Below are 26328 nucleotides of genomic sequence, written 5' to 3'. Positions count from 1 at the left end.
ATCATAATGCTAAATTCCCAATTAATAACAACATGTTCTACAGTGTCCCAAACTGTAAGCAAGAAAAAAGCTGTAATTCCAGTGCTATACTGGCCACTCTGCATTCATGCCCAGAGGTAACTAACTACTCATGGACAAAATTATTCTCCACTATAACATTTCTGAATAAATCACCAAACCTTACAAATCAACACACATTTTCTACTACCTACAGTGGACTTTGGGTATAAAAAAAAATCAGTTTACTGACCATAAAGTAAATGAATCCCAGTATGAGATTCTCAATCATTTGTTACCATATATGGTTATATTTAAAGAGTACTAGCCCACAATGTTATCCGACTGAAAGAGTTTCTATTCAAGTCATATGTAAAACAGTGATAGAGCATAACATCCAGATGATAACAAATAACGAGTTTTATGGTAAGAACTTACCCTTGTTAAAACTCTTTCTGCGAGGTACACTGGGCTCCACAAGTCTGGACAATGGGGTGTAGAGTAGGATCTTGATCCGAGGCACCAATAGGCTCAAAGCTTTGACCTTCTTCCCAAGATGCATAGCGCCGCCGCCTAGATCACCCCGCCTCCCAGCACAGGAGCTCAGTTTAGTTAACCAGCCCAATGCAGTAGCAGGAAAAGAGACGACAACGGTTAGTAGCCACATACACCACACTCTCACGACAAGAGAAATGTCAGCGGCTAATGCCATATCAACCCAAAGAAGCTAAGTGCGTCAGGGTGGGCGCCTTGTGGAGCCCAGTGTACCTCGCAGAAAGAGTTTTAACAAGGGTAAGTTCTTACCATAAAACTCGTTTTCTGCTGCGGGGTACACTGGGCTCCACAAGTCTGGACAATGGGGATGTCCTAAAGCAGTTCCTTATGGGAGGGGATGCACTGTAGCGGGCACAAGAACCCTGTGTCCAATGGAAGCATCCTGGGAAGCGGCAGTATCGAAGGCATAGAACCTTATGAACGTGTTCCCGAAGGACCACGTAGCCGCCTTGCACAATTGATCAAGGGTCGCACCACGTTGGGCCGCCCAAGAGGGTCCAACAGACCGAGTAGAATGGGCCGTAATGTGAACAGGAGCTGACAGACCAGCCTTCACATAAGCATGCGCAATCACCATTCTGATCCACCTGGCCAGAGTCTGCTTGTGAGCCGGCCAGCCACGTTTGTGAAATCCAAACAAAACAAACAGAGAATCAGACTTTCGAATAGAAGCAGTTCTCTTCACATAGATACGGAGAGCCCGTACCACATCCAAAGACCGCTCTTTGAGAGACAAATCAGGAGAGGCAAAAGCTGGAACCACAATCTCCTGATTAAGGTGGAACGAAGAAACCACCTTAGGCAAATATCCGGGACGAGTCCTACGAACCGCCCGGTTACGGTGAAAAATCAGATATGGGGAACTACAAGACAAGGCACCCAAATCCGACACTCTTCTAGCAGAGGCAATAGCCAGCAAGAACACCACCTTAAGGGAAAGCCACTTAAGGTCAGCTGAACCAAGAGGTTCAAATGGAGGCTCCTGCAATGCCTCCAAAACCACCGACAAGTCCCAAGGAGCCACAGGCGGGACATATGGAGGTTGGATACGCAACACACCCTGAGTGAAAGTATGAACATCAGGTAAAGTCACAATTTTTCTCTGAAACCACACCGACAAGGCAGAAATATGAACATTGAGGGAGGCCAGACGCAGGCCTAAATCTAGGTCCTAAAAGTTTGGCTGTTCTAAACTTGGAAGCGTCATAATGATTAGATGCGCACCAAACAAAGTAGGAATGCCAGATCCGATGGTAAATCCGAACAGAGGCCGGTTTCCGGACACGCAACATACTTTTAATGACCTCTTCAGAAAAACCCTTAGCTCTTAAGACGGAAGCTTCAAGAGCCACGCCGTCAAAGACAGCCGGGCTAGGTCCTGGTAGACACAGGGGCCCTGAACGAGGTGGTCTGGGCGTTGTGGAAGTAGAAGTGGACGCTCTGACGATAGGCCTTGCAGGTCTGAGAACCAGTGCCGTCTGGGCCACGCCGGAGCTATGAGAAGTAGATTTCCTTTTTCTTGCTTGAACTCCCGAATTACCCTGGGCAGGAGTGACACCGGAGGTGTCAAAGTCAGAAAAATATCTCTATGCACACTACCATATTTGCACCTCACACAGGTCCGTGCTGCGCATGCGTACGCTCTCCCGTACGTGCGCATACTCACAGTCGCGGGCACCCGCAGGCGCACGGCATGCGTATTTACGGTAGAGTTTATGTGATCGTAGCGTGCGACTCAATCATTACATATTTTCACTATATAATGTATTTTTTAGATCATGGTCCCTTTGATAGATTCTGAAAGTTTGGTTAATATAGAATGTTCATGAACAGAGAAATCCCTCTTTGTTTGATACGAAGGGTCAGACAGGAGTAATACAGTGGTGTTTAGTATCCATCGGAAGAATATTTAATTAGAAATATTCTGGTGTTGGTTTGAAGCAGATCAATCGCTCGTGCGAATAGTTATGGACATAAGAAGTTTATGAACATTTACTTTATTTGCACTTTATTACCCATGCGGCGGGAAACCCAGTTTCCCTCCCACCTGAGTTGTTGGAAATAGTCACAGCCCACCTGTATGAATCAACCTATGACCTTTTGTTATAATGCGAAGCCGAATTCCTGTGTCCAATGAACAATGAGATTGTAGGGACCATTGAATTGCATTGTGTGTGGGGCATAAATAGAAAGGCCGATCACATCCAGCTCTCACTCTTCAACGGTCATCATTGCTGAAAATCGGGAGCTGGATGTCCAGAGGCGCATGCGATCGTTTCCTTTGTGCGTAAGTTTTTCTCTGTAATCATACTGTTTCTCTCTTGTTATTATGGGCCATATCTCTCTCTCTCTTCTCTTTCTCTCATTTTTCTCTTAAACTTAATTGTATTCTATTTACTGTGTAGTTACCTGGTTAGTTAGTCTATGTTATATTGTAGTGTATGATTTGTATTTGTATTAATTCTTTTGCAAGTATATCATTCAAAATATATATATATTAGGCGTTGGACCCTAAGCCTAGGTATCTGTGTATTTCTTATAGAGTTAAGTATTCTCAGAGCGTCGGTGACGCTCAAACTGCTTTTAAGCTAGTAAGGTTATACTGTGTTGCATTTACACCATATCACTACATAAAGGGTTTACTGCATAATACACTGTTTATGGTTTAGATATAAATGTTTTACATTGTGAGCGTATGCGCCGCTGGTGATCTCCTCGTGGTCTCGAGCGGTCGCATCGCTGTAGCGAATCATTGCGGTATTCGGCAGCCAATAGCGTGCCTGCCAGTGATCTCTTGGCCGTGAGCGAACGTAACGCTTGAGCGTTTCGACCACGGCTAAGCGATTGTTACGCAACGTGCGTACCCTTACGGTACTTCATACGTAGTTAGCGTACAGTGTTCCTAGACCTCATAAAGGGTATTATATAAGATAAATATTTAGCTTTATCAATTGCGGGCTCGTCCTGTCCTTCACATATCTGCACTAGGTAATTTCAGCAGACATTATCCAGCAGCAAAGGGCGGGAGATCATATTCCTCGTAGTGCTGTTTGGATAAGCGTCTGCTTCTCTTAGTAAAGGGTGCTGAAGGAATCCGGGAACCGGAGGTAAGAACAAAACAATAGTGTCTTTTTAAAACTGTTTATTTTTCTGTCTTGCGTACACACGCACGCACACATATATATCTGCATTTCCTTTTCATTGGTGTATTTTCGTATGTCACTCTCCTGTTTGCCAGTTCTATAGTTGATAAACGTGCTTAGAGAGATTTGTCACTATTTCATAGTTTAGAGTAAAGGTAATATAGTTAAAGTATAGACAAACACACAGCTGTGCCTGAGAGACAAGGCGAAGTCAGTGTGGTGCGTGGTAGATGATAAAGGATCATCTACATTGATAAACGTATAAATTGTGTTACGGTGGATCTTTGCTTTGCGTACACGTGTCTCTAACAAAAGACTGAGACTTGCGTACGCAATCCAAGGGCCGACGCACGCAGCGTATATTACGCAACGGAGCGTACGGGTACGCCCACGTAACTCAAATCACAAGTTTTTTTCTCTCTCCTCTCAACGCGATAAGTAGCGCCACGCGGTAAATAACGCCAGGCGATAAATCGCGCAAATCTTTTTTTTTTTTTTTAAATTCGAAATTTAAATTAATAGATCCTTTTCCTAATTTGTAACACATCTGGTCTAAAGAGAAATTTCTGCGCAGAAATAGAAATAGAAACAAAAGTGTATATGCGGTGAATGAGTGTTTGTTTTTACAATTTTAAAGGTTGAACCACAAGAAAAGTCGAGTTCTCGTGAGGTACATGCGTGTAAGTGACGTACATGGTGGCTAGGGAGGCATCCCTGGTTAAAACATACAATTTGAGCATTAGAGTGTAGCAGACCAGGAGGTCATACTGTAACAGACCAGGAGGTCATAGCAGACCAGCAGGTTCAGGTACAGCAGACAAGGAAGTCCGCTATACAGTCCACAGGCACAACACCAAGAAAGGGTTGGTGCAACACCCATATAGGCCATACAAGCTCTTGCTGAAGGAATTCGCAGCCGCAATTTTCGATTCCACTGGTCGCTCCGTACAGAAGATTAGTTGCTTATGTGCTGAACGATTGTACCGCACGTAATTGTGTACATTAGTAAACCTGACCGGTACTATTTGTGTACGAAGGTCATAAACGCTATTTGTACATTCTAACGTGATTTGTGTAATTTTTTTTATTTTAAGGGAAGTTCGCTGCTCACTCAGGAACTATCCAGCAACCAATAGTTACTGGAAAGAGTAAGTGTTCTTCGGATCACCCTCACAGGTTCCAGTAAATAGAGGTTCAGGTCGCAGGGGCCCTAGGTCGAGTACGCCAGCACCATATCGGTGTGATCAGGTCGTATTGGTCGGCGTGGGCGAGTGAGTGGGGTACTCGGTAAACCGCCACCGTCAGCCTATTTTGGACATTTGGTTTGCGTAAGGGTTGGCTGGATAAAGCAACACTTTCGAACTATGGGGGCCACTTGTTCAGGTAGGGGGCGATCAACCTCGGTTCGGGTTGATTCAGTGAACCGACCAATTGGGTCGGCAAGGTATGTAATGTGTGAGAAATACGGAAGTCACACAGAAGCTTTATGTGATGAATGGGAGAGAATGACAGTACATGACGGGGAGAAATTCCCAAGAGTAGGTAGCTTCAGCACAGAAGTGTTAACGAATTTAAGGAGAAGGATATGTCTCATTAAATCAGCAGAGAGATGAATCAAGCATTATGATTATTTGCAGTTGTGGCAGCAGGAGGGTGACATACAGAGAGGATTGGCTCAGGCGGCGGGATCTGGCTCAATCAGAAAACTGATAGCCACGGCCCCACCGCCACCATACATATCAGGAGAGAAATTGGTTGCGGAGAATGACGCACTAAGGTGTAACACACAAACACTTAGCAACTGTGTAAATGTTAAAGATAATGTTAACCAATTAACCAATGCAAGTATTAACCCGTGCAAGTTGTACCCTGTTTTGAACTTTCCTCAGGAGTGTGATCAAGAAGACGAATCGGCAACAATTTCAGCGCTCTCTCTAGCAGCCACCATAGCAGAGACCACAGTAGGCACAGCTCCACCCACGAGATTAGTAACAAGGGCCCCTAGCGGAGGGATAGGTGAGGTCGTATCTACAGGTAAGTACGGCACCATACACTATGCTGAAGCCATTTCACCACAGGCTGTAGAACCCACACAGAGTGATGTTGTTAGAGTTAATCCTGTTAGGGTAATAGCTGTTCCAAATGGGAAAACTGACACATCAGGAGTCACCCCTGTGAGGAACATTGCCATGTATAGCCCATTTTCCAGAATGGAATTAAGGACCATAGTGTCTGAATTCCCTGACCCTAGAAAAGACTTAGTTGCCAGTCAAAAATACATCAGAGACTTAGGTAACACTGTAGAGCCCAACAATAAAGACTGGCAGATATTGCTGAGAGCATGTTTACCCTCCAATGTTGACGCAACTCAATTTTTAGCTGATTGCGGATTAGATCAGGATGTACCTCTTACAGATGTGTACAACAAAGATAATGTAAAAAGAATAAGCTTACAGTTAAAAGAGTATTTCCCAGCGGTAGTCAGATGGAACAAGATATTCTCCATTAAACAGAAGGAGTCAGAGACAGCTGCAGAGTATTTTCACAGAGCATTATCAGAAATGGCAAAATACACAGGCATAGAGGACATTAAAACAAACATAAACCATCGAGAAGTAGCAGTATCGGTACTGATGGATGGTTTAAAAGAATCATTAAAGACTAGGGTACAGACCACACAACCATGTTGGCGAGGTCTGTCTGTGGCTACTTTGAGAGAGGCTGCTATTGATCACGATAGGAACATCACCAGACACAGGGAACAACAAAGTGATAAGTTAATGGCAGTAAGTATACAGGCCCTGACCACAAAACAGCCTGTGTTAACATCACCAAACCCTGTGGGTAAGTCAAATGTGGTAACATGTTATTTTTGTCACAAACAGGGACACTTTGCACGAGACTGTAGATCGAGAAATGTACAAAAAATCTTATCAACCCCCTAGACAACGACACGACACACGACATTGGGAGCAGGGTCCGCAGAAACGGAGTTATGAGCCACATGCAGGGGAAACAAAAAGATACCCCCCAAACAGAGATTGGCAAACCTCTGGTAGTTCCCAGCTAACTCCCTCACAAGTAGTTGCTGCCAGCGGGATTCAGGGAGGTCACCATACCCAATAGGGGTGTGGCCATACCTGTAATCTGCAGCCAGTAAAATTGATTGCAAGCCTTGGAAGTGAACCAGAAATTGCAATCAATGTAGCTGGTAAATCATTAAACTTTCTTGTAGACACAGGGGCGGCCAAATCAGTGATAAATTCGACAGTGGGCATGAGAACCACTGGTAAGACAATTCCAGCCATAGGGGTAACGGGAGTAGTCCAGCACTACCCTGTTAGCAAACCAGCCGAGATTACAGTAGGGCCGTTACATACCAAGCATTCCTTTTTGCTGGCTGTATCGGCACCGACCAATCTCCTGGGTAGAGACTTATTGTGTAAAATGGGGTGCGTCATTTATTGTACTCCTGAAGGTGTATTCTTGGACATACCTGAGAATCACGCTCAGGAAGTACGAGACATGTTAGACTCCCCGTCAAAATTAATGTCACATACCATTATGACAAATAGGACTCCCTCCCAAGTAGAAGAAATGACATCTCAGATACCAGAGTCACTTTGGACAAAAGATGGACAGGACACTGGATTAATGGCAAACGTAGCTCCGGTAGTTGTACAAGTAAAAGATGGTAGGATAGCTCCAAAAATCCCACAGTACCCTCTGAAGCCAGAGGTGGAGTTAGGAGTTTATCCCGTAATAGAGCGCTTGCTACAACAGGGCATTCTGGTAAGAACGTCCAGCACTGCTAATAGTCCCATCTTCCCTGTGAAAAAGAGTGGGGGGAGGGGTTACAGGCTAGTGCAGGATCTAAGGGGGATTAACAAAATAGTTGAGAGTCAGTTCCCCGTAGTGCCAAATCCAGCTGTCATCCTAATGCAAATCCCTCCCACTGCGAAATTTTTCACTGTTATTGACCTCTGCTCCGCTTTCTTTTCGGTACCTCTGCACCCTGACAGTCAATATTTGTTTGCATTCACATACAGAGGAGTCCAATACACATGGACTCGATTACCACAAGGATTCATAGATAGCCCAAGTATATTTTCTCAGGCTTTGCATGATTGTTTACAGTCTTTCCAACCAGTGAGTGGATCAGTATTAATACAGTACGTGGATGATCTACTGCTGTGTTCTGATTCATTGGAAGCATCCCTGAAGGATACGAAACAGCTCCTGTTTCATCTTTCAGACACAGGACACAAGGTTTCCAAAGACAAGTTGCAATTATGCCAAACTAAGGTAAAATATTTGGGACACTGTCTAACACAAGGACTGAGACACCTGACCGCTGATAGAATTCAAGCAATTAGAGACATGACTCTGCCACAAACCCAGCAACAGATCAGAACATTTTTAGGAATGTGTGGGTATTGCCGTAATTGGATCCCAGGGTTTTCCATTTTAGCGTTACCTTTGCAGGAGATGGTCTCCTCAAACAAACCTGATCGGATTTCGCATACAGACGAGTCTGAGGCAGCATTTGAGAGACTTAAACAGTGCCTAACGCAGGCACCAGCATTAGGTATGCCGGACTATGGGAAACCCTTTGAACTATACGGAACAGAAAGTGCTGGTTGCGCGGCAGGCGTACTAACCCAAAAGCACGGTGATGCCAGCAGGCCAGTAGCATATTACAGCGCTCAGCTAGATACGGTAGCGCGATCCCTCCCCACATGCTTGCGAAGCGTTGCTGCGATAGCATTGCTAGTAACGAAAAGCGAAGACGTCGTGCTAGGTCACAACCTCACAATTCATACACCACATGCAGTGTCAGCCTTGTTAAATTCTGCCCAAACCAGGCACGTCTCATCAGCACGGTTTACAAGATGGGAATTGGCACTAATGGCCCCCGTAAACATCACCATAAGGAGATGCAGTGCATTAAATCCTGCAACATATCTCCCAGGTGTGCCTGGACAGGCACAAAGGGTGGAGGATGAGAGTGGTGGGGAAGGAGGATTTAATACAAAGGAAGACACTCATGATTGTATGGAATATTTGACCCAAAATTTTACCGCAAGGCCTGACATCAGTGACAACCCACTGGAAGATGCAGAACTTACGTTCTACACGGACGGTAGTTGTCATAGACAGTCAGACTCGGGAGACTTGTGTACTGGGTACGCAGTCGTAGATGACCAAGGCACCATAGAAGCGGAACCGCTAGGCCCACCTCACTCAGCCCAGGTTGCTGAACTGGTCGCTCTAACCAGAGCATGTGAATTGGCTAAGGGCAAATCAGCCAATATCTACACCGATTCTAGATACGCATTCGGGGTAGTCCATGATTTCGGAGCCCTATGGCGCCTCAGAAATTTCATGACGGCAGCTGGTACACCGGTAGCGCATGCAGCTCACATAAAAAGGCTTCTAACAGCGATACAGGAACCCGACAGAGTGGCTGTTATCAAATGTAAAGCACATACATATAGCCAAGACCCAGTATCGCTTGGTAACAGCCGAGCAGACGAAGCAGCTAAGTTAGCAGCTGCTACCCCCAGACAGACAGACACCACACAACTGATGGTATTTAATACCATCAACACACAGAAGTTGTGTGAGATGCAAAATTTGTGTTCCACACAGGAAAAGGCAGTCTGGAAGGCAAAGGGATATGGCCAGGAGTCCTCAGGACTCTGGACGGATGGACATGGTAAACCAGTGGCCCCCAGAGCATATCTTCCATGTTTGGCTGAAGCAGCTCACGGGCTGACTCATCTAGGCAAGGAAGGGATGTGCAAGTTGGTAAGAGCATATTGGTGCGCCCCAGGATTCTCCTCTCATGCGAGTAAAAGAGCCATGTCATGCCTTACCTGTTTGAGAAAGAATATTGGAAAGGCAATACCTACAGAACCATCCCATATCCCACCTGCCGGCGGCCCTTTCCAGGTAATACAGATTGACTTCATTCAATTACCCCCTTGTCGAAATTTGAAATATGTACTTGTTTGTATAGATGTTTTTTCAAATTGGGTCGAAGCATTTCCGGCGGCCACAAATACCTCTATGTTTACTGCTAAGAAAATTGTCCAGGAATTTGTATGTAGATATGGTATCCCTAGAATTATCGAAAGTGATAGGGGTACCCATTTTACAGGTGATGTCTTTCAAGGAATGTGTAAATTGATGGGAATTGATAGCAAGCTGCACACTCCATACCGTCCACAGGCGAGTGCGAAAGTGGAAAGAGTGAACAGCACTATTAAAAATAAACTGAGTAAAGTGATGGCAGAGACAGGATTGACATGGCCAGAAGCTTTACCCATTGTACTGTACAGCATCAGAACCACTCCCAGGTCCCCTCTTAATCTGTCTCCCTTTGAAATCTTGTTTGGTCGACAACCGCATGTTATGATTAACCCTCAGGATGATTTGAAGTGTAACAATGAAGTGACTGTAAAATACTTGATTAACATGAGTAAACAGTTAAGGAATCAAAATGATAATCTGAAGTTAGTGATTCCTGATTTACCAGATAGTAATTGTCATGACATTGAACCTGGGGATTATGTAATGATACGGAATTTTCTACGCTCAGGTTGCCTTATTGACAGATGGGAAGGACCATACCAGGTCTTATTGACTAGCACTACAGCATTGAAGGTTGCTGAGAGAGAGACTTGGGTTCATTCGTCCCACTGTAAAAAGGTTGCTGATCCAGAGAGGTCCCGTGATAAGGAACAGACGGTAGAGGTTGTATCACTGGAGTGTCTGTTCCAGGAAGATTGAGGCGGCACCTGAGCATCGAGAACCACAAGATCAAAAGCAGTTGTCGATCCCCTGTTCCCTTTTATTGTTTTTCTCCACTTCCCATCCCCTCTCCCTCAAATTATTTTCCCCCCCTTCTCATTCTTCTTCGTCTCCTCCTAAAATGGACTTGCCTCAAGAGACTGTGATCCGGATTTTCCTGTTGACCATGATGTTGACCAGAGCAGTCTGTTCCGGCGAGAGTACCATGAAGTTCGAGAGAGGTTCTGGAATGGGTTCTGATGACAGAGATGGAGGCGTAGTTTTCCAAGAACAACATAATCAACAAGCAAAGGCGAGTATCAGAAAACGATCCGATAGCATTGACCATAGAAGGAATTGTGAAGGACTGTTAGCTGAAGAAAACTGTATCTGTCGGCTCTGTAACAATGTCATTGAGGATGGGTGCATCAAGAAATGCCAATCCAGTTTTAATATCCATATGGACCGGCATCCATTGAGTGACTATCACTCTTTAGTGGGTAGTGTGTTAAATCAAACAGATTGTTGGGTATGCTCTCAAGTACCTCAAGGTCATAGCAAATCAGGGCTAGTACCATTTCCTTTAACGTTAGGGGAGGTACTTGAGTTAAGTGGTGGGAGACCGGTGGACAGGAGGTTTAATATCTCCAGCCCTCCTAGTTTGAAACTCCACCAATACCATGTGGATAGGTCCCTATTATGTTTTAACATCTCCAATCCCCGAAAGCCGGGAAATTGGGAAGTGTCATGGAGTAATCAAACCATGACCTTTTCACACAGAGCAGATAGAATGCCTACAGATACAGAGCTTGTACGCCACATAGCCAGTAGAGGAAAATCTTTCCGGTATAGGTATACCTTAGGAAACAGGATTACGAGAGTTGGAGAGGTATCACCAGGATACTGTGCACATATCGTACAACCTGATACGTGTACTAAGCAGATGGAAGAATTAGGGTTAGGAGATTTCACATGGAAGGTGTGTAATATGGTTATGTCCTACTCCGTCCCATATGTTCTCCCCGATGATGCATATTTCATATGCGGGAGAAAGGCGTATAAGTGGCTTGCCCCAAACTCTGAAGGATTGTGTTATATTGGAAAAGTATTGCCTGAAGTAATGACTGTATCACATGACAAAATGAAAGACATACACCGTGGTGCCCAAGCTCCTTATACTCACACCCATTACGAGCACGTTGTTAAAAGGCACCTGATAGAGAAGACAGAGCATCCGGCCTCTGATCTGATAAGTGAATCCACCGGGATTCAATTCTTAATCGCGTTAGATTTCACCCGCACCGCTAGAGGAGTGCTGAATTATAAATACATATCGGCGCTCGCAAATTTGTTAGATAATATCACTGAAATGTATGATGACACATTTAGGTATACTGGAAGGGAACTTCAAGCTTACAAAACAGAACTGGTACAGCATAGAATGGTTCTCAATTACCTCACAGCAGTGACAGGCGGATATTGTGTCACACTGGCAACACAATACGGCGTGAAATGTTGCACATATATTACGAATAGCACCGAGGACCCGGTCGAGGTCATAGACCAAAAGATGGACGATATTCTCCAATTGAAGTGGGAATTTCGCAGGAGACACAATCTCACTCTTGCTGCTGTAGGTAATGAGCTGACTGGTTGGGTGTCATGGTTGAACCCGCGAAATTGGTTTTCTGGTTTAGGAGACTGGGCTCAAGGAGTCATAATGGATGTTGGGAAGTTTCTCCTATGTATCTTAGGTGTTGTCATATCGATTGGATTGATATTTAGATGCGGTCAGGCTTTAATGAAGTGCAAACACCGTACAAGGGTAATGAGTTTGAGGAGTGAGGAAACTGTAATTCCAATGGACTTGATTTATGACCCAAATGTAGAAACAATGATGTGATGAAAATGCGATTTCTACGGTCCGTTTCTTTCACCTGTTTTTCCGTTTCCTCCAAGGTAAAAAGACCCACTTGGACGAGGAATTTGATGAGCCGATATACAGACAACAGAGGGATTAAAGAAGAAGTTTTGACAACCTGATACACAGATTTTTGATGAACTATGCCATGGATCCCCAGTTTCCCTAGAAATTTTAAAATTACGCTAGCCCAACACTTTTGTAAATCTATGGACATTGACAGCTTTTGCTCGCACCTTATGGGCAAAAGCACAAAGAAGACTGCATTCAACAGACACCAAACAAGACCTCAATCGACGAATGTACATTTACCTGACATAGAATACCACCGCATTTACCGTAATTATGTCTTTTCTTCATTTCTACAACCCTCAGGTAATGACACACATAGTCGATAGGGAATACAGGCACAGATATCAGCAATCACATATCTCCCCCATTCATGTATCATCAACTAAAATGTGCTCCCCCATTTTGTTACAACCAAAGCCGAAAAGAGCTCGGTAAAGTTTGACAGCCCATCCACAGACCCGTACCACGGGATAAGAAGGAATTCAAATGTATACTTCGCAATACCTCGAAGCTTGATTTAAAACACGTACGGCACGATGATACATGACCCCCAAGCACGGATTCATACACACATGCTTCTGCTATCTCACTAGGTCATACCCTTTTCCTACCATCTCCTCTCCTCCCTTACCCAACCATGTAAATGTATTAACCCCTAACATATATTTTTCTCTTTTTGAAATGTTTTCAGGAAGTGGCAGTTATTGTTGACTGCCAAAGGGTGGACTGTCAAAGTCAGAAAAATATCTCTATGCACACTACCATATTTGCACCTCACACAGGTCCGTGCTGCGCATGCGTACGCTCTCCCGTACGTGCGCATACTCACAGTCGCGGGCACCCGCAGGCGCACGGTATGCATATTTACGGTAGAGTTTATGTGATCGTAGCGTGCGACTCAATCATTACATATTTTCACTATATAATGTATTTTTTAGATCATGGTCCCTTTGATAGATTCTGAAAGTTTGGTTAATATAGAATGTTCATGAACAGAGAAATCCCTCTTTGTTTGATACGAAGGGTCAGACAGGAGTAATACAGTGGTGTTTAGTATCCATCGGAAGAATATTTAATTAGAAATATTCCGGTGTTGGTTTGAAGCAGATCAATCGCTCGTGCGAATAGTTATGGACATAAGAAGTTTATGAACATTTACTTTATTTGCACTTTATTACCCATGCGGCGGGAAACCCAGTTTCCCTCCCACCTGAGCTGTTGGAAATAGTCACAGCCCACCTGTATGAATCAACCTATGACCTTTTGTTATAATGCGAAGCCGAATTCCTGTGTCCAATGAACAATGAGATTGTAGGGACCATTGAATTGCATTGTGTGTGGGGCATAAATAGAAAGGCCGATCACATCCAGCTCTCACTCTTCAACGGTTATCATTGCTGAAAATCGGGAGCTGGATGTCCAGAGGCGCATGCGATCGTTTCCTTTGTGCGTAAGTTTTTCTCCGTAATCATACTGTTTCTCTCTTGTTATTATGGGCCATATCTCTCTCTCTCTTCTTTCTCTCATTTTTCTCTTAAACTTAATTGTATTGTATTTACTGTGTAGTTACCTGGTTAGTTAGTCTATGTTATATTGTAGTGTATGATTTGTATTTGTATTAATTCTTTTGCAAGTATATCATTCAAAATATATATATATTAGGCGTTGGACCCTAAGCCTAGGTATCTGTGTATTTCTTATAGAGTTAAGTATTCTCAGAGCGTCGGTGACGCTCAAACTGCTTTTAAGCTAGTAAGGTTATACTGTGTTGCATTTACACCATATCACTACATAAAGGGTTTACTGCATAATACACTGTTTATGGTTTAGATATAAAGGTTTTACATTGTGAGCGTATGCGCCGCTGGTGATCTCCTCGTGGTCTCGAGCGGTCGCATCGCTGTAGCGAATCATTACGGTATTCGGCAGCCAATAGCGTGCCTGCCAGTGATCTCTTGGCCGTGAGCGAACGTAACGCTTGAGCGTTTCGACCACGGCTAAGCGATTGTTACGCAACGTGCGTACCCTTACGGTACTTCATACGTAGTTAGCGTACAGTGTTCCTAGACCTCATAAAGGGTATTATATAAGATAAATATTTAGCTTTATCAGAGGGAACACGTACGGCAGCCGAAACCTCCACGGCACTGCCAGCGCATCCACGAATGCTGCTTGAGGATCCCTTGTCCTTGCTCCGAAGACCGGAACCTTGTGATTGTGTCGAGACGCTATCAGATCCACATCTGGAAGACCCCACCTTTCCACGAGGAGTTGAAACACTTCTGGATGGAGGCCCCACTCGCCGGCATGCACGTCCTGATGACAGAGAGTCCGCTTCCCAATTCAGGACTCCCGGAATAAATATTGCCGATATTGCCGGTAGATGGCGTTCTGCCCAACGTAGAATACGTGAGGCTTCCTTCATTGCCAAACGGCTTCGAGTGCCGCCTTGATGATTTATGTAAGCCACTGTGGTGGCGTTGTCAGACTATACTTGAGCAGGACGGTTCTGAATCAAATGCTGGGCTAGGTTCAACGCATTGTAGACTGTTGATCGAGAGGAGAGATTCCTCCTTGGTCCACCAACCCTGCAAGGAGTGCTGCTCCAGCACCGCGCCCCAACCTCTTAGACTGGCATCTGTCGTCAACAGGACCCAGTTGGATATCCAGAAGGGACGGCCTCTGCACAGTTGTCGGTCCAGGAGCCACCAGAGCAGCGACAGACGGACCTCCGGAGTCAAAGAGATCATGTGAGACCTGATCCGGTGAGGCAGGCCGTCTCACTTGGCTAGAATCAGCTTCTGGAGGGGGCGAGAATGGAATTGAGCATACTCCACCATGTCGAATGCTGACACCATGAGGCCCAGCACCTGCATTGCCGAATGTATCGACACTTGCGGACGAGAAAGGAAGCAACGAATCCTGTCCTGAAGTTTCAGGACTTTCTCCTGAGACAAGAACAACCTCTGGTTGTGAGTGTCCAACAGCGCTCCCAGATGCACCATGCTCTGAGCAGGGACCAGGGAGGATTTCTTCCAGCTTATGAGCTACCCGTGGGCTTGTAGAAACTGGATCGTCATATCCAGATGACGCAGGAGAAGATCTGGGGAATTTGCCAGGATTAACAAGTCGTCCAGATACGACAGTATCCTGACCCCTTGACAGCGGAGTACCACCATCAACACCGCCATAACTTTGGTGAAGACTCGCGGAGCTGTTGTTAAACCAAAAGGTAACGCCCGAAACTGGTAATGGAGGTTGCCAATAGCGAACCTCAGGTATTGTTGATGTGACACTGCTATAGGAATATGCAGGTAAGCATCCTGTATGTCCAGGGAGACCATGTAGTCTCCAGGTTCCAAGGCCAGAACTATAGAGCGAAGGGTTTCCATACGGAACTTGGAAACCTTCACAAACTTGTTCAGTGCCTTGAGGTTGAGAATGGGCCGGGAGGACCCATTCGGTTTCAGGACTAGAAACAGCGGAGAATAGTACCCCCGGCTCCTCTGAGCAAGAGGCACCTGTACTACGACTCTTGTATCCAGGAGGGTCTGTACCACCGAATGCAGAGTGTTTGCCTTTGTCTGGTCCGATGGGACATCTGTCTGGCAAAATCGATGAGGGGGTCGGTTTTTGAAGGCTATGGCGTAACCTCGAGTGACGACTTACCGTACCCAGGCATCTGAAGTGGTCTTCAACCATTCCTGGGTATAGCCTAGAAGCTGGCCCCCCACCCTGGGATCCCCCAGGGGGCGGCCCGCCCCGTCATGCGGCAGGCTTATCGGTCTTGGCTGCTGGCTGACAGGCAGCCCAGGCTCTTTTGGGCTTCGGCTTACCAGGTTTGGAAGTGCGGGCCTGCTTATGGTACGCCTGACCTTTTGCTTTACCTGAAGGACGAAAGGGGCGAAAGGACGTGCCATTGGCCTTCGACACAGAAGGAGCTGTATTAGGCAGACAGGCAGTTTTGGCAGTAGCCAAGTCAGCCACTATTTTATTTAAGTCCTCCCCAAACAGAATATCCCCCTTGAAAGGGAGTACCTCCAGGGTTTTTCTAGAGTCCAGATCCACAGACCAGGATCTCAGCCACAATATCCTGCGAGCCAGGACTGACTTAGTAGAGGCCTTGGCTGCTAGGATACCAGCATCAGAAGCCGCCTCTTTAATATAGCGAGAAGCTGTGACAATATATGACAAGCATTGTCTAGCATGGTCAGAGAGAGATTTCAGCTTCTAACTACAAGGCCCATGCTTCAATAGCCTCTGCCGCCCATGTAGCTGCAATAGTGGGCCTTGGTGCAGCACCTGTGAGGGTGTAAATTGCTTTTAGACAACCCTTGACACGTTTATCCGTAGGCTCTTTTAGAGACGTGACGGTAGTGACAGGTAGAGCTGAGGAAACCACCATCCTAGCCACATGCGAGTCTACTGGAGGAGGCGTTTCCCAATTTTTAGACAGCTCTGGCGCGAGGGGATAGCGAGCCAGCATCTTCTTTTGAGGCACAAACTTCGTACCCGGGCTTTGCCAGGGTACCTGACGTATATCCACTAGGTGGTCAGAGTGAGGTAAAACTTGTTTAATCACCTTCTGACGCTTGAACCTATCTGGTTTCTTAGGAGGAACGGATGGCTCGGGATCATCCATAATCTGCAGAATTAATTTAATAGCCTCCAAAAGATCAGGAACATCCACATGTGAACTACCCTCCCCATCAGCCGTATCCGAGTCAGAACCTGTGGGGTCAGTGTATGTGCTGTCTTCATCAGACGAGATGTCAGTGACAGCAGTGGATTGTGAGGAGACGAGCGCTCGCTTAGAGGACCTCTTGGACTTAGGCGAGCGTTGGTCAGACTTTTTAGTAGTCAGGGACTGGTTCAACTTCTTTAATTGAGCAGATAAATAGTCTGCCCACGGCGGGTTAGCTGCAGTGACCACATACGGTTGTACCGGCATTGGGGGTCCCATAGGGGGTGTTAGTTTCTGAACTAGCGTATGCAGAAGCGTGGAAAAAGCGGCCCACGGAGGGTCAGTATGTGCCTCCGTTGCCACAGTCCCACTGGGGGGCATGGAGCCCCCAGAACCAGAGCCCACAGCTGCTATATTCTCCCATGTGCCTGTGGCTTCAGCAACACCAGCAGTGTGTTCCGCCCAGAACAGTTACCCTCAGAAGCAGACATGATATAACTTGCAGTATGAGGTAACACAGTACAATTATTGGCAGCACTATGGCCCTCATTCCGAGTGGTTCGCTCGGTAATTTTCTTTGGATCGAAGCGATTTTCCGCTAATTGCGCATGCGCAATGTTCGCACTGCGACTGCGCCAAGTAAATTTGCTAAGAAGTTTGGTATTTTACTCACGGCATTACGAGGTTTTTTCTTCATTCTGGAGTTCGGAGTGTGATTGACAGGAAGTGGGTGTTTCTGGGCGGAAACTGGCCGTTTTATGGGAGTGTGTGAAAAAACGCTACCGTTTCTGGGAAAAACGCGGGAGTGGCTGGAGAAACGGGGGAATGTCTGGGCGAACGCTGGGTGTGTTTGTGACGTCAAACCAGGAACGACAAGCACTGAACTCATCGCACTGGAAGAGTAAGTCTCGAGCTACTCAGAAACTGCACAGAGAAGTCTTTTCGCAATATTGCGAATCTTTCGTTCGCAATTTTGATAAGCTAAGATTCACTCCCAGTAGGCGGCGGCTTAGCGTGTGCAAAGCTGCTAAAAGCAGCTTGCGAGCGAACAACTCGGAATGACCACCTATATCCCTAAACCCAAACCCCTGCGCAGTGTAGTCAGCACCAGCAGAGATAAAGGAGAGATATGGTGACTAAATCACAGAGAAAAATACGTAATACAGTATATCTTTGTGAAACTCCTATATTAAATAACACCTGACGCACCAAGCCCCCTCAGGTTATAGAATATAGGGATAGCAAGTTGAGTGAAAGACACGAGATGGACACCACTCAGCAATCAATGCACACACAAATAGTCACAGTTTGTACAATGCAGAGGTTATTACAGACAATAATACTTGACTGGACTAGCTTACACAGCTAGAATACTTAAGTGTCATGTAAAGGCACAGCGCTGACAACCAGGCGGCTTTACATAGGAGGATTTGCCAAAGCAGTCCCAGGAACAGTGAGCTGAGGAGTAATGGCGCCGCAGACACTGACAGGGAGTGAGGAAAAGACAGAGATGCAGCTCCAGGGCGGGAACACTTGCGGGAAATGGCGCCCTGGGGCTGGGGGAGGGGCTTCAGGTCTAAGCCTTATCCCCCTTGCTGGCAAAACCACCGGGTACTGTGGGCGATATTAAAATCGGTTTTAAGAGAAAACCTGACCTGCGCCCATGCCCCGGTGATCTAGTGGGATCGCCTGTATCCAGTGTCAACCGCCAGCGTGCGCGGCCCGCCTCCCACTGACCGCGCCGGATCGCGATAAAGATCGAGTCCCGCGAGCGGGACCCACTTACCACCTCCCGAAGCGCGGCCACGCGATCCTGGAGAGCCCCAGCCGTGTGTGTCTAACATGAAGAAAACCGGAGCTTCTGCTCTAGGTACCCGGCAACCAGGGCTCGGGAGTGTACAGCGCCGCTGGGGAGAGCTGGAGCGGCAGCAGTGAATGTCACAAGACATTTACCACCGCTGCTGCCCTTGAAGTCTTCACTTTTTACCTCATAAAAAGCTTTTCTCAGGGCTGCTTGGAGCAGCCCCTCTGTTAAGTGCCTGCTTACTGCAGCACCAACTGACAAACTGAGCTCCTGTGCTGGGAGGCGGGGTGATATAGGAGGCGGCGCTATGCATCTTGGCAAGAAGGTCAAAGCTTTGAGCCTGTTGGTGCCTCGGATCAAGATCCTACTCTACACCCCATTGTTTAGACTTGTGGAGCCCAGTGTACCCCGCAGCAGAAATAGGTCTATCCCTTCTGACAAAAACTCACAATTAATGAAATGATATTGTGCTACCATTCACAGGAAGCTGTGGTGTTATATCCAAGCACCACTACAGACTATGTATACAGAAACGCTGGACTCTATCTTCCCAGCACAGCGATATTGCGGATATTTAGGATGGAAACCGGGAGCTCTTAATATAGTGGATAAAAGCAGCAGTCACCATTTCTTGAACTTAATTTTCTAAATCATCAAAATATATTCAATACTGCTTACTAATGATCAACACAGAATAAAATGACCCTAAAGATTTGTCTTTAGTTAATAATGGTTTACATACTGTAGGTATTCATCCTTTTTCTTAGCTACACCCTGATGCAGTCAGTTTGCTTTGTATTATATATGTTAGAAAGGATTTCTGATCCTACTAATATCCTTATCCTATAAAACAGTGTTCATCCAAACAGTGCAACAGTCTTCCATGGCAGAGATGGGTGAAACGGTGACAAAATCTACAGGTGGCAAACAGAAAACTATTTTCAAATAAAACTGACTAGTTACAGATTCTACGGTTTGATGAGACTAAGGGGGAGATGTATGAAGCAGTGATAAGAAAGGAGAAGTGTGCCATGGCAACCAATCAGCTGCTACGTATAATTTTATAGAGTTCACTTGATCAATGTTGCGTCAAAACGGACTGGATTTCATGGCACACTTGTCCACTCTTATCACTGCTTCATATATCTCACAAAAAGACTAATTCAGAGGTGGATGAACTGCTGATGTGTGCGCAGTTGACCAATGTTTTTTGTTCTGTGCATGTGTCAAAATCACAGTGCAATTACATCCCAATAGTCTGCACACAGAGATGCAGCACAAAATTGAAGAATTATAGTGGGTGTTTCTGGGGTGTATCGGGGGGTGTCAAAGCTGAGGCGGGCATGTCGATGAAAGGGGCTGCATTCAAACACTCACAGCTGCTCACACAGAAAAACTGCACCTGCCTTAGGGAGGGTGCAACTGATGGTGCATCTAAAGACATACAGTGATGGCAATACACTGTCTTAAGACGTTGCAAGTGAATCTCTCTCAGTTGGTTGAAAGACAGATACGGCTTAAAGCATAAAGATGCAGACAAGACTGCGTCCAGAGATGGAACTTTCTGACCGAAACCCTACACACCATACCAAGAACACTAGGCAACATCATGCTACAGAGATGCTAGCAGGACTTTGATAAGGTGTCAAAATTAAATATGGGCAAACCTGATGTGGAGGGTAACAGGTTTTTTTTTTATTAATTAGGGCTCTATAAATCAATGATAAAAGACATTGTGAAACATATTTTCACTATTTAGTTATGTTTTATATTATATGTATCCATTGCGATAACGTAATACTTTAAATGTGAATAACATCTTGAAGGTTTGGACTCAGTAGACCTGCAGTCATGTGATCAGTAGTTTCTGGCACGCCACCGCCTACAAGCTATGATCACAGATACATTTGTGTTGCAATTTTTCACGAGCCGTAAATAAAGGCAACTTAGCACATGAAAAATATTGGGTCTCTGCTAGTTTTAACCTGGTCCCTGCACATTCTATGGATCATTTTGAAAGAGATGCAAGAGTTTGATTGGACTTGATTAGAAACTTTTCATTGGCATTTAAGTATAAAGCTAAAGGTTGACAGGCCATAAACAAGAGAATTAAAGGCGAGCCCTGTGTCACAACTAGATTGTTTCTTCCATAATAATTTAGATATAAGCAACTGGATTGATTTATTTATACCACTTTCACACCACCACTTTGACCGTTATTGCCGCGTTAACCCAAATCGCAGCTCATTGTAAAAAATTCTCTTGAAAAAATTAACCAGGTCCTGTGAGCCGGGAATCCAATGCAGGTATGCAGGTAGGTCCAGGAAGATATAGGGCAATGTGAATGGTCCGAACTGGGTTCCATTCACAGCATCAGGAGAGCTGGATCCTAGGCCTATGGAGATTATGTAATCTCAAAGCGCCAGCAGAAGAGTTCCAGTGCACCTGTATGCAGTGTGTGAAAGAGGTCTGTCCTGCGTCTGACCCAGTTTGGAACTGTGGCCTGGGTCAGACCTGGGTCTTTGGTGAGAAAGGGATTTTCAACAGATACCATTTACATCCGACATCAAGGAAGATGTTATTACTGTCAAAACAACATGTGAAAGCAGCTCTAACCCAGAAGCAGCTCAGGTTAACGGATTGGTTTTTTGTTGCAGAAAAGAAATCTGGATAAAGTTTGCTAAAAAGAAGACTCTAATTCTGAAATTCTAAGCACGTAAGACTTTGCAATCTTAGGCCTTTCTTATGAAACCATAGCTGACTAAGGGGGACATTTACTAAGCAGTGATAAGAGCGGAGAAGTGAGCCAGTGGAGAAGTTGCCAATGGCAACCAATCAGCACTGAAATAACATCTGTAATTTGCATACTATAAAATGATAGAGAGCTGCTGATTGGTTGATGGGGCCACTTCTCCACTGGCTCACTTCTCCGCTCTTATCACTGCTTAGTAAATGTCCCCCAAAATACACGATTTAAAAACAGCAAATATTGTATAGTGCCCATTACTTATTTGCCCCTGCTGCCAATATCATTTATGTATATGGAACCAATACAACATGTTTACAAGCCTTTGCTGATGAAATGTGTCCCTCCACTCCAGGGAAGAACTTTCCCATGCCTAGTCACACAGCTACTATGTAAAAATGCTGGAGTGTCCCTGAAATCCCAAGGGCCACATCCCAATGCTGGTTGTCACACTGCCCCTGTACATGAAGGACTAACTATTAAGGACTTCTGCTTCAGGGACATTCTAAAATCCATCAAAACATTGTACTAGCAGCCACCAGCTAACTGCAGTGTTATTGCTTCTCTTGCACCTTAAAATATCGACTTTTGTTTTTCAAAGTTCTTATACCAAAAACATAGTAATATAAATAAAAAGAAACTAGTTTTCACTAAATTTAAATAAATGAATCTTTTTTTTAAAATTAATACCGTGCAGTGCTCTCTCTTTAAATAGAAAGGGTGATGCAACAGCTTTGGCTACCACTGTCAAAATGATTCTGCTGTACTGCAGAGTGCATTAGTAATATGGGGGCAGATGTATTAATCTGGAGAAGGCATAAGGAAGTGATAAACCAGTGATATGTGCAAGGTGATAAAGGCAGCAGCCAATTAGATCCTAACTGTTAATTTACATATTGGAGCTGATTGGCTGGTGCCTAGGGAGGCCAATCCCGGGGCATTTTTTCAATCCCGGGATTCGGGATTGAAAAATGCTCAATCCCGGGATTGCAGTAGAGATCAGTGTAGGGAGCAGAGAGAGTATATGTGGAGGGCAGGGAGGGAGGGTGGATGTAGGGAGCAAGGCAGGGTGGGTGTAGGGAGCATGTAAGGAGCAGGAAGGGAAGGTGGGTGTAGCGAGCAGGGAGGATGTCAGGAGCAGAGAGAGAGAGAGAGAGAGAGGGAGGATGTCTGGAGCAGTGAGGGAGTGTGGCTGTAGGTAGCGATAGTACTTACTAATTGGGCGGGCCACGGGCAGCAGCCATGGACACACACACACACACACTGCCCGCGCCGGCCGCATTTCAAATGTAGCGCTGGCCACCAGACAGTCAGAACTGGCAGTCCGGCAGCCAATCAGGAGCCGCGGCCGCTTCCCTGATTGGCTGCCGGTCTGCCAGCTCTGATTGGCTGGCGGACGGCGCTACATTTGAAATGCCGCCAGCGCGGTCAGTGTGTGTGTGGAACTACCTCGCTGACAGCCGGGCAGCGCTGAGCTATAGTGCTCAGCGCTGTCCGGCAAAAACTGCGCGTGCGCACTCTAATCCCGTGAATCCTGGCATTTTTGGGCCCAAATCCCGGGATCCCGCCTATCCCGATCCCGGGATTGGCCTCCCTACTGGTGCCTTTATCACCTTGCACATATCACTGGTTTATCACTTTCTTATGCCTTTTCCAGATAATGCATCTGCCCCATGGATTCTTACATTGTATTCATGGTGTGTACTGAATGACTCCACACTCACCATCCCCACACACATACACACTTATCTAGTGACTTCTCTATGCCAACATTTGAAACAAATCCAGCAGCAACTTTGTATGTTGTCTACAATGATTACCCATGTCCGCCAGCTCAAGGTTGCACTGCTGAAGCCAGAGTAGGTCCATATCATCAAGATCATATCGACACATACTTTCTGCCAACTCCAGTATGTTGATGTATCCAGTCTCTGCTGGCTCCTGGCTCGAGCAGTGGATGTACTTTCGTGGACGTGAGTAAAGCACCTCCTTTACTTTTTCTGAAATTACCCTAAAGACCAAGAAAGAAGTCTTATAAACTAAAGAAGAAATCAATTTATCAAACTCTAGTAAACATAGAATGAGTGAAGCAAATGCACATAGCTTTAGTTTCACCTGAGAGAAGGTTGTGGGATGGATTCTGGGTTAGCAGGTACTTGGACACCCTTCTCCCATTCCTGTTTCCAAGTGTCTGCGAAACGGTAATATTCATCCATGTTGACATGTTGGGAGTCTGGAATCTTCATGGCACTAATGAGGTCTTTACGGAATACCTAAGAAAGCCATAGACATGGAATTTAGCAGGGAAATTGACCTAGGGTCAGTTTTAGTCTACCCCACCATGCAAATAGATTTACTTTTGATGCTATAAAAAAATAAAGACAACCAAGGGTAGATTTAGTAAAGCTTTTAAACAGGAAAAGTGGAGCTGTTGCGTATAGAAACCAATCAGATTTTTGCAATTATCTTCTAGAATGTACTAGATACATGATAGCAAGAATCTGGTTGCTATGGGAAACACCTCCACTTTTCCTTTACAGAAGCTTTAGTAAATACAGCCCCCAAAATAAGTTTAGTTATTTATCTAACTGTTCTGCTTCTCGCTAACATTAATTCTAGCTCACAAGTTAAATCATGGAACCGTCAACATGGAGAGATTCCAGAAACTCCATGTAGTGACTTTTAAATTATGTATCCGACTGATAGCAACACGTGAGAACATACCAGAGAAGTCAGTAGCAGAGCAGGCGCTCCTATAATGTCCATGTGATGACGCAAAGCAGTATAAATCTGAGAAAGTCATTGTTATTTTCAAAATATTCAGTTTGCAATCTAAATAGCTTACTGTTACTTAGCAGCAGTGCCTCCGTGAGGCCAGTAAGCTTCATTTGTGTATCCTTATTCTACTACAGAATCTCTGCTTAATCTATAGAACACTCCATCCAATAATAATGGAAGAAATAGTTACCAATCAATTGAGAAAAACATGCAAACTTTTTACACTGTGTATGAACTGCCTGCAGAAACAAAGGATAGCTTTCAGTAAAACATGTATATGGCAAATTTGAACTGACCTCACAAACAACTTCAATAGGTGTACATCATAGGTCTGCAAACTCTGTCCTCGTTACCCCACACAGTGCATGTTTTGCAGATCTCCTCACAGAATCACAAGTTAAATAATTAACTCCACCTGCAGACCTTTTAAAATGTGTCTGAGTAATTAATACACCTGTGCACCTGCTGGGTTACTTGCAAAACATGCACTGTGTGGGGTAATGAGGACCAAGTTTGCAGACCTATGGTGTACATCAATGGAGTGGAAAGATAGGAAAATAAAGAAAGGCCAGAACTTGACATGAAAATAGCCAGGCAGCTTCTAAGAACATACTTTCATTTAAGAAGATATATTCCTTAGAACAGTAGTAGGCAACATATGGCACGTCAGCTGCTGTGGAACTACACCTCCCCAGCATGCAATGCCATAGATTTGCTGTTAGGACATGCTAAAACCATGGCAGGGTATGTTGGGATGTGTAGTTCCACAGGATGCCTACCACCATTCTAGTATATACTCTCATTTCCAAAGAAAAAACTTTATTGGGTTTGTTCTGAAAGAGACGCATGGTATCCGATATTAATAGTGAATCTTCCAGAGTAGGAGACTATGCACCACTAACCAGACATGTCTGACATTTGGTATGAGGAACTACTCTGTGGGAATGGAATATTAGACATGGCATTTAACTCCTATGCTATGAAAAATAGGATTTTAATTACCTTCCGGTAAATCCTTTTCTCGTAGTCCGTAGAGGATGCTCGGGTCCACATTAGTACCATGGGGTACAGATGGGTCCACTAGGAGCCATTGGCACTTTAAGAGTTTGAGAGTGTGGGCTGGCTCCTCCCTCTATGCCCCTCCTAGCAGACTCAGTCTAGAAACTGTGCCAGAGGAGACGGATAACTTTGAGAGAAGGATATTACACAGATAGTGGAGAGATTCACATCAACTCACACATACAAGGCAAACCAAGCTAACCAGCTTGAAAAAATCAGCAACGGCTGAACAATATTACTTAACCAAGTAACAAAACAGTACTTAACCAAGAACTAAGCAGTACTGAACAAAGTAACCACCGCAGGATCACAAAGCGCTGGACGGGCGCCCAGCATCCTCTATGGACTACGAGAAATGGATTTACTGGTAGGTAATTAAAGTCTGGAGGAACAGCATAAAAGTGCCAGTATATAAATAAACAGGGGCTTATTCTGAGTGTGTGGCCCTCGAATATTCACTGGAAAGTGTTAAGTGGCCCCCCAGCTGAAATAATTGCCCACCCCTGTCCTAGAGGATGCTGGGGTCTACGTTAGTACCATGGGGATGTATCAAAGCTCCCAGAACAGGAGGGAGAGCGAGGAGGCTCCTGCAGAACTGATTGACCAAACTTCAGGTCCTCAGAGGCAAAAGTATCGAACCTGTAAAACTTAGCAAACGTGTTCGACCCAGACCAAGTAGCCGCTCGGCAAAGCTGTAAAGCCGAGACACCCCGGGCAGCCGCCCAGGAAGAACCCACCTTACGAGTAGAGTTGACCTTAAAAGACGTAGGACAC

General features: G+C 45.2%; 1 protein-coding gene across 4 annotated transcripts in view; it reads right to left on the bottom strand.

The window, feature by feature from the left end:
- Positions 1-26328, bottom strand: part of LOC135019092 (regucalcin-like) — a 282886-nt gene that overhangs the window by 144798 nt on the left and 111760 nt on the right. For all 4 annotated transcript variants that reach the window (XM_063953073.1, XM_063953071.1, XM_063953072.1 and 1 more), the window contains 2 exons: positions 23833-23990; positions 23538-23728 (listed from right to left, as the gene is read on the bottom strand). In XM_063953073.1, coding sequence (XP_063809143.1) covers positions 23538-23728; positions 23833-23990 — 349 coding nt within the window. The remainder of the gene's footprint in view (positions 1-23537; positions 23729-23832; positions 23991-26328) is intronic.

This window comes from Pseudophryne corroboree, chromosome 2, assembly GCF_028390025.1.
Source record: "Pseudophryne corroboree isolate aPseCor3 chromosome 2, aPseCor3.hap2, whole genome shotgun sequence".
Lineage (NCBI taxonomy): Eukaryota > Metazoa > Chordata > Amphibia > Anura > Myobatrachidae > Pseudophryne > Pseudophryne corroboree.
The sequence above is the reverse complement of the archived record's forward strand: the minus strand, read 5'-3'. Positions and strand labels throughout refer to the sequence as shown.